At 48.6% G+C, this 9,636-nt stretch overlaps 1 protein-coding gene across 1 annotated transcript; it reads left to right on the top strand.

The window, feature by feature from the left end:
* Positions 1-971: 971 nt before the first annotated feature.
* Positions 972-3,602, top strand: RTP1 (receptor transporter protein 1). Its single transcript, XM_003792715.2, has 2 exons — positions 972-1,249; positions 3,083-3,602. The coding sequence occupies exons 1-2, from the start codon at positions 972-974 to the stop codon at positions 3,600-3,602; spliced, it is 798 nt and encodes a 265-aa protein (XP_003792763.1).
* Positions 3,603-9,636: the final 6,034 nt, after the last annotated feature.

Here is a 9,636-nt window from a genome sequence, read left to right as displayed (position 1 = left end):
TGCTGGATTCTGTTGGTTAGGATCTTGTTGAATATTTTTGCATCAATATTCATTAGTGATATTGGTCTATAATTTTCTTTTCTTGTTGGGTCTTTACCTGGTTTTGGTATCAAGGTGATGTTTGCTTCATAGAATGTGTTGGGTAGTATTCCATCTTTTTCTCAGCTTGGAAATCTTGTCTACTCCTGCCTGGCTGATGCAATGGCTCCGAACTTTGTACACAGGCGGCTGCTCTCACACATGGCCATTAAAGCAAGGATCCCACTGCATTATGGTTATTTGGCACCTATCCAGTTATAGGCACCCAGCATAGAGCCTGGCACATGCCTGCAAAGCCTAACTACCTGCCTATGTTTGAAATGAATGAATTAATGGACTGGTCTGGAGTCAATGGCTTGGATTTAGCTGTAAGAACTGCCATTTATAGGCTAGGTGAGTCCCAGGCTCCTGACCTGTACTGTGGCATTAGTAATCATGGTTTAAGAGATTGCAAATTGTGGTTTGAAAATGGCAAAGCACTGGTCATAAGATGAGTGGGGGTATCAAAAGAGGGTTTATTATTATTGTTCCATCTTCTAACAAATCCGTATCTCCCCATCCGTTATTTCTCCTCGGCTCCCTAAGGCATCACGATTACCATAGCAGCCAGGTGCTGATGATGCCTCCAGGGGCAACAAGCTGAAACTGAGCCAGCTCTCACGTCTTCCCTTCCACATACCCTTTGCAGGCGAGGGTGAGATGGTCTGAAGCTCAGCCTCTGGTCAGGCCCCCTACCTTATTTCAGATCATTTAGCCCAAGAACCTTTGCCTCCACCGCCTCCATTCAGGGCTCTAAAAGACCTCTTCAGACCTCTTCGGAGATTACCTCGTCCCCAAGTTCTGTCTCCTGGCGCCCTGCCTGGTTACCGTGGAAACAGGTTCCACTGCGGACAAAGGAGGGAGCTGGGTCCTGCTTTCTCTTGGTCCTGTCGATGAGGATTTTTAGACCGTGGAGATTGCGCTGCCCTGCCCTGCACCTGCCCTCGTTCCCTACATTCTCACTAAAGTGGAGCTTGCCCTCCCTCACTATTGACACTGACGACACCATGTGTAAAAGTGTGACCACAGGAGAGTGGAAGAAAATCTTCTATGAGAAGATGGAGGAAGCAAAGCCAGCGGACAGCTGGGACCTCATCATAGACCCCAACCTCAAGCACAATGTGCTGGCCCCTGGCTGGAAGCAGTACCTGGAATTGCATGCCTCAGGCAGGTGAGTAACCCAGGAAATAAGGACCCTGCAGGGAGCCCCTGGATCATTGCCCTAGGGCATCACCAGAGGGGAGATTGAAAGCACACAGAACTCAGGCACTTACCTTCACTATCACTGTAAGGCTGGTGTAGACTGGAAGGCAGAGTAAGGGTCTCTAATTGGGAGTTGGGAGTTGGGGCGCTTGAGTTTTATTTCAGCTCTTCTGTTGATCACCTCTGTAAATTTTCCTGAGTCACAGTGTTCCCATCTGAAAAATAAAGAGGTAGAAAATATTGGTCCTAAATGCTGACATTTTACTTATTTTCAGATTTTAATAATCTCTTAAAAATTAGTTGAAAATCAGAGAAGGAGGGCAAGATGCCCATTGAGGGTCAAGAGATTTATACTCTGCTCCTGGGGCAGGTCACTTTGAAACTGTTTAATTCAGCTTGATTTAATTTAAAATATGAAACAAATAAAGTATGCTGGAAACTAGGCCTACTATCACCTCCATGGCCCTTCATCAATCCAGTTTCCCTTTTCAGACCTCATTTTTTCCATCTGCAAAATGAGAGCTTGGGCCTTTTGGTCCAGGGAGCAACAGCATCAGCATCACCCGGAATTTGCTAAAGGTGCAAATTGGGCCCCATTCTAGACCTGGATTAGAACCTGATTTTGAGAAGATTCCCTAGGTGATCTGTGTGTACCATAGTGTCTGAGATGGTCTTCCAGCACTCTTGTCCATGAATCTATGGGGTAAAGATTTTACTTTGGGATGTATGATGGGGAGGCTAAGGGTAGCCAGCAGGTAAGAAGCAAGTCTTCCCATCTGCCTTGGCTCAGCCCATTCTATTCTATTCCATTTAAGTCAATTCAATTCAAGAAACATATCTGGCACCTGTTCTAGGCTGGGCTCTGTCTCTAACTATGTGCACATGGATAGGTCTTACTCTATTTGTCACAGGATAAAACAAAGGATTCATTAAATAATTTCTAGGTTCCCCCAGTTCTGACAGTTTTCATTCCAAATCAGGCAGTCTGATTGGAGAGGAGGAAACAGTTCCCTAAGGATATGAGTAAACAAGAAGAGATGAGAATGCAAACATGAAGCTCCTAAATTGGCTAACAGGAGGGATGCTAAAGGCTGGACTCTTACTGGTAGGAGTCAGGAGCTTCTCAAAGATTAGGAAGGTTTGTGGGGCTCAGTGGGGAGGGTTTGTGGGGCTCCCAGACCCGGCTGGTGTCCTGTGATTCCAGCTCACCCTGGTCAGGCCTAGGAAACCATGGTCCCTGAGGATCACTTTGGGTACAGACTGCCTCAGCTTCCAGTTCTTGGGATGCATTAACTCTGGCCCTGACCCAGAGGCTGATAGGCGATGATGCTGTCATTTTCACCTGATTTGGATCTAGCCTGCCCACAGTCAGTGTTGACAGATAGGAATATGCAGATGGATTATGTGTTTCCTATCTGGCACGGCCATCCCTCTATCAGACTCACGGGCGGCCTGAGCAGGAAGGACTCGTGTCGTGCACCGTGTGCATTTTACAAATGAGGAATAGGAGGAATGCAGCCCAGAAAGGTCGGGGGCCCTGGGGTGGAGGGGCTAAGGCCTCTGGATGGCACTGAGCAGGTAGGTCCCTCCTGGATGCCCTGGTGGCATCCTGAGGAACCCAATCTAGTTTCAAGGCGCTCACAAGGGGGCAGGCTGGTGGCCTCCTGGGGAATCCCAATGAACCCACAGGGCGGCAACACACTGCCTCCACCTCCAGGCTCGGCCATGTCCCCCTCCCCCCTAGGGGTGTTTCCACCGCCTTCACGTTGTCCTCTACTCCTTCCTCTCCCCACCCGCGCAGGTTCCACTGCTCCTGGTGCTGGCACACCTGGCAGTCGCCGCACGTGGTCATCCTCTTCCACATGCACCTGGACCGTGCCCAGCGGGCAGGCTCGGTGCGCATGCGCGTCTTCAAGCAGCTGTGCTATGAGTGCGGCTCAGCGCGGCTGGACGAGTCCAGCATGCTGGAGGAGAACATCGAGAGCCTGGTGGACAACCTCATCACCAGCCTGCGTGAGCAGTGCTACGGCGAGCACGGAGGCCAGTACCGCATCCAGGTGGCCAGCCGCCAGGATACCCGGCGGCACCGCAGCGAGTTCTGCGAGGCCTGCCAGGAGGGCATCACGCACTGGAAGCCCAGCCAGAAGCTGCTGGAGGAGGAGGCCACCACCTACACCTTCTCTCGGCCGCCCAGCCCCACCAAGCCGCAGGCCGAGACGGGCTCAGGCTGCAACTTCTGCTCTATCCCCTGGTGCTTGTTTTGGGCCACGGTCCTGCTGCTGATCATCTACCTGCAGTTCTCCTTCCGCAGCTCCATCTAGGGGCCCCCCGGGGACCCCAGGCCTGTGAGGGGTGCCAGGCAGCTGCACGGGCAGGCTCCAGGAGAGACCGGGCTGGGAGCGGGGTCACATTCTAGCACTGGTGTTGCCACTGACCTAGGGACACCCTGGACAAATTACCCAGTTTTTCCATCTGTAAAATTAAGGGTTTGGGCTAGATCGTTGGCTTTTCAGAATGAAACCCAGAACCCCCACGTTCTGCGTAGGTGCCTCAGGGACTTTCGGACTTGGAAGGTAGACTAAGGGGGTGGGTTCTGACTCCTGGTCCAACCACCTAATCCCTAAATCCTACCTCCGCCTCTTGCTTTTAGCCAGGACAGCTCTACCTTAGATGGAGTTCCATTTAACATTTTGTATGAAGCAAGGTTCAGCTGCTTTTAATAAGCTGGGGTATTAGAGGATGAGGTGATCTCCAAGGGCCTTTCCACAGCAAGGAGCTTGACCTAGCCCTCTTGTTAATCTCCCAGCCTGCCCCTCATTGCCTCCTGTATCATGTAGCTGCAGCCTTGAACTAAACTCTTTGCTTACTGTATGAGCCTCCTCCACAACCCTCCCATACACCCACAGCAGAGGTTCCTCTTTAGGGGAGAGAGGCTCTCCCTTTGCTGCTTGGCACACAGGGGCCTGTGCTTCTGTTCCCCCAGCTTCCAGATTTTTTCCGCTCTGGGTGGATTATGGGGTCTGCCTGGCTGAAAGATGGGGGTGTGTGGAGTTCCATAGGGCTAGGCTGCCTACCCCACTGCATATGAACTGGCAGAGGATTTAGGGGAGGTTCAGAAGAGTTTTAGAAGCAAAGCAAAAAATCCCTGGTAACAGATATCATGATTCTCCATTATAATGAAGGGTCTTCAGAGTCCAGGGAACCGCTCTAACAGATTCTTAGCAGTGCTGATGCCAGAACACAGGAGATGGGAAGGACCTGGCCTCTTGGGTTCTTTACTGAAACTATAGTCAAGTGGCTTTCCCACATTGGCCAAGCGTGAGATGAACCCTTCTGCCAAAGATCAGCTGTCCACCTAGAACCACAGGGGTAGGGTATCTTCTGCAAGAAAGGCCATTAAGAACATGAAGTGCTTTGCCCATAGAGACGTGCATAGATATTTGGGATAATCCTATATTGATCTAAAATGGGAGTAATACCATTAGGAGTGGGAGGAAGGAGTCTTTCTTATAGGATTTGAGAGGATTTGAAATGGAATTGGTGGGGAGAGGTAGAAAGCTTCACGTTGGAGGGCCCTCATTCACCCACCTCTGTTAATAACTTGGCTCCCTCCCCTCCTTTCCCCACTACCCTTCTGTTTGCTAGAAAGTCATAATTATCTGTAGCAATAGAAGGAGAAGGGCCTCTTATAAAGACGGGCTGCTTTAATAAAGATGGGATATACTCAATCCGACTTAGCAGTCATTAATGTGTGTTTGAGATGCCCCACACTGTCCCCGACCTGAAATGGGCTGTTGGTCTCCTCCATGCTGCCACCCTGTCTCCCTGCTGTCCTGAGGCTCTATGTTTTCCAGCTCTGGGCCAGTCCTGTCCATAGTCAGCAGGGGTGAGGGGAGTCAGTCATCAGGGGATCAGTTTAAGGTCAGTCTTATCCCTGCCCTCGCTCTAACTCTAGCAACCTGCTGTGGCTCCCTTTACCTTACACAGTGTTCATCTCTTCATTCCGTCCATGTTTCCTGAGCACCTTCTCTCTAGCAAGTCCTCTCTGGCAGGTTCTGGGGTAAAGCAGGCACTCGGGGGCAGGTCCTATCTCTCAAAGGTGTCTGGTTACTACAAAGGTTCTCAGTCCTGGCTGTACTTTGGAAATCTTGGAGGTCTATTAAAGAAATATCATTGCTTAATCTTCACTCCAGATCAATGGGGTCAGAAATTTGGGGGACGGGGCCTAAGCATATGAATTAGAATAAAATACTCGGGTGATCTACCTGTGCTGTCTGATACAATGCCTTCTTAACTAAAAACTACGCTTCCTTGATGACCTCTCCTGCATTCTCTAAGACGAGGGCTCAGCTTCCCTCTCTCCAGCTGCTCTTCTCCTTCCATGCCCTGTGCCCTGAAGACGTCACCCTTCCTCACCATCCCACTTTGCAGAACTGCATTACAATGGCTGTTTCTGGCTCTGAGAGTCTCATTACTGAGCACTGCCCCCCTTACAGGGACACTCATCAAACTTTGTTATAATTACTTGCCTATGGCTGGACTTCCTGCTAGAATATAAGCTCCAAAAAATCAGACACCACGTACTTTATTAACCTCTGTTGAGTGAATGACAAATGCTTGATAAAAATTTGCTAACGTTATGGCACGGGAATATACAACATAAATGAAAATAACAGTAAAAAAATTTGCTGAATGAATAAATAAACCAATAAGCTAGGCCATCCCTAGCCTGATCCTCATATCCCTGGCATGTTACTGTTATGTTTGTGACAATATTTGGAGTCTCCCTCTCACTCCACACTCATTCTTCCTAGGTTATGCATTTATGTATCCTAAATCAAATCAGTTTAACCCAAGGTACGGGATGAGGACAGAGTGTGTGTATGTGTGTTTTAAGGGTGGTAACATGGGATCATGTAGAGGGCTCTGAACCTTCTATTGGGAGCTGTGGGCCCTGTCATCTAATTTTAGTTTGAGTATCCTGGGATATTCAGCTGATCATTATTCTCTCTGGGTCTCAAGTGGTCCATCTTATGGTTTGAAGCAGGCGTCCTCAAACTACGGCCCACCTAGGACATTTATCTGGCCCGCTGGGTGTTTTTGCCACCGCTGCCTGTCCTGCTTAGCAGCTGACTCATCCTGGGGCTTGCAGTCCGGCCCTCTAACAGTCTGAGGGACAATGAACTGGCCCCCTGTTTAAAAAGTTTGAGGACCCCTGGTTTGAAGCACCCTGAGGTCCTTCTCTATACTATACTGTACCAGCCCATATAAACATTCTTTTTATGCGCTTTCCAATGACAAGTTATCCAGCCTCTATTTGGGCAATCTCAGTGACAAGGAGATCGTTACCTCCCAAGACAGTTCGTGCCATCTTTGGATAATTCTGTCTTATAAAAAAGATTTTTTCCTTTTCAGCCTCCTTCAACAGGACTTGCACCTGCCTCCCACAGTGCTAGGATTACAGGCATGAGCCACTGTGCCCAGCCCCCTGACTCACTCTTGCTCAAGCTGGTCTTGAACTCATAAACGCAAGCGCTCCACCTGCCTCGGCCTCCCAGGGTGCTAGGTTTACAGGTGTGAGCCACCACGTCTGGCTTCCTGATGCTTTATTTCACGCTACAGCCTGTATCCCACCTGCCTTCCCACTCCTGATCCCCTTGCCTGTACCTCAACTGGGATTCCCAGGAAGCAGGAGTCGAGGCAGAGGCTTAAATGTCCGTGCTTTTTTGGGAAATGTGGCCCCAGGAAGCTGGAGTGGGGTGGGGGGAGCCAAGCAGAGCCAGAGGGAAAGGCAGTGGAAGGAGGGCCCACCCCGCTGAGCCTCTCAGTTGCTCAGTCCCACAGAACCATCTGAGAGGCCAGATGAAATGCATCCCAGAATTGTTCATGGGTAGGAGTCGGGGTGTCTATCCACTGGCTGTTATCTTCTGGGAGTTGAGGGTTTGTCCACCGGGTGATAAGTCCCCTGCACTCCGGGCGGCAGGTACACTAACTGGGTGAATATATGAATGAACAAGGGCAGAAGAGGCAGCTGACGACATGGTTTGTGTCCTTGCTCTGCCTTTCCAGGGTGAAAGCGCCTGTCTCTGACTTTCTGCGCTCCTGTTCTCCCTCAGAAGGTTGTGTCTCTTTTGAGGGCCCTGCAGCCATTCACACTCTTTAGCAATAGCTCTCTGACTTCTTTTCCAGCAATTCTCCTCCCCCCATAGAGTATAATCTGGTGGGGTATCAGGGAACTCTGCGTCTCCCTGCACTCCCAACCAAGGGGCATGTGGCCCGAGAGAGGGAGATTGGAATTTCAATAATGAGCCAAAGTGATAAAAAACACTGATAAAAGCTGGAGCGTATTACCCAGCGGCGGCCCCGGCGTGATTGTAACATAGTCTCTGCCCTGCACATTCTTTTTGTCCACTCTTCTTTTTGCTTCTGTGAACAACCCCCATAGTTTTCCAATACATTCCCTTTTATGCTTAAATCCACTGCTGTCTGTGAGCATTTTAACCAGAGGACTGTGACTGACACGCCAGGTCTTTCCTCTCTGGACACATTCCAGGTGGGCAGCTCTGACGAAGGGCAGAGCTAAGCTCCCTCTGTCCTCTCCCTGGATCTTCAACATCTCTTTCCTCTGTGCTCCAGCTCCTGCCTCAACCCCACATTCCCGACCAGATCCTGCCTTTTCTCTTTCCACTCACATCCAGATGTGTCCAGGACTGTCTGTTCCATCTCCACATTTTCAATTCCCATGAACTCTGCAGGCCAGCTTCACCTCTACAAAAGTCTACAAGAGTTGTCTTTCCCAGGAACCCAAGGCATCCTATGGCCGCATAAATGTATACCTTTTTTCTTTCTATGAGACAGGATCTTGCTCTATTGCCTAGGCTGGAGTGAGGTGGCGTGCTCATAGCTTATTGTAATCTCAAACGATCTTCCCACCTCAGTCCAAAAGTAGCTGGGACTACAGGTACGACCACCAAATTTTAAATTAAAAAATTTTAAAACTTTTTATTTATTTATTTTTTTTAGAGGTGGGGTCTCACTATATTGCCCAGGCTTCTTTTCAATTTCTAGTCTTAAGTGATCCTCCTGCCTCAGCCTCCCAGAGAGCTGGGATTACAGGTGGCCAGTGTATGATTTTATACCTTATTTTTCTTGACCTTGTAAAGGAGTTCAATGCCGCTGACCAACTCCAAACGCCCTCTTTACTTCAGTTCAGGGATGAAGGTAGGTTTTTCTGCCCCTGCCTGCTTCCTGAATGGGGTTCTTTACGGTCCTGTTTCAAGCCTTCTCTTTGCTTCTTTCTCATTTGTCTGCACTCCTTGATGATCCAGTGTTTTCTGAGACTTTCATTTGGTATCTCTATGACTCAAGTCTGCATCTCCAGGCGTGAGCTCCCTCCTGGGCTTCCGACATTTATGGACTCCTTCTTACTCAACCTCTCTATTTGACACTTTCACAGGCACTTTGAAGTCAACAGGTACAAACCAGTTCTGAAATTTGCTTTCTCTGGTGTTTCATAAAATTAACCTTTTTCACTATTTTTAATTATACAATCTGTGGAATCAAACACATTCATATTGTTGTGCAATCATCACTGCTGTCCACCTGCTGTCACTGCTATTCACCTGCCATCACTGCTGTCCACCTGCTGTCACTGCTATTCACCTGCCATCACTGCTGTCCACCTGCTGTCACTGCTATTCACCTGCCATCACTGCTGTCCGCCTGCCGTCACTGCTGTCCACCTGCCATTGTGGTCTGTCCACCTGCCATCACTGCTGTCCACCTGCCATAATGGCCTGTCCATCTGCCATCACTGCTATCCATCTGCCATCATGTTGTCTGTCTCCAGAACCTTCTCATCATCCTAAACTGAAACTTCTCAAAGATTAACTCCATTTAAATCATTTTTAATTGTAAAATTCAGTGGAATCCAAGTACTTTCACACCTTTGTGTGACCCTCACTGCTACCCATCTCCGGAACTTTCCTTCTTCTGAAACTTTGACAGTACCTATCAAACACTAACTTCTTATTGCCGCTCTCTTTCCAGGCCCATGGCAGTTACCATTCAACTCTCAGTCTTAACTGGCTTCTTATATGTAGAATCATTTCTTTTCTCTCCTGAACACACTTTTTTACTCTTTACATAGCCAAACTGAGAATTTTCTAAATCTTTCCAGTATATTTCCCTTTTAATTATAAATTCTGTCTTTAAAGTAATCATGCAGCTCCTTCATATTTTGCTTAAAATTTCTTCTGCCAAATGCCCTAGTTCATCTCTCTCAAGTTGGGTCTTCCACAAAGCCCATGGACACAGTTGAGCCAAGTTCTTTGCCAATTTTTTTTTTTTTTTTTT

The sequence above is a fragment of the Otolemur garnettii genome, unplaced genomic scaffold (genome assembly GCF_000181295.1).
Source record: "Otolemur garnettii isolate 467f Iridium unplaced genomic scaffold, OtoGar3 scaffold00060, whole genome shotgun sequence".
Taxonomy (NCBI): domain Eukaryota; kingdom Metazoa; phylum Chordata; class Mammalia; order Primates; family Galagidae; genus Otolemur; species Otolemur garnettii.
The sequence above is the reverse complement of the archived record's forward strand: the minus strand, read 5'-3'. Positions and strand labels throughout refer to the sequence as shown.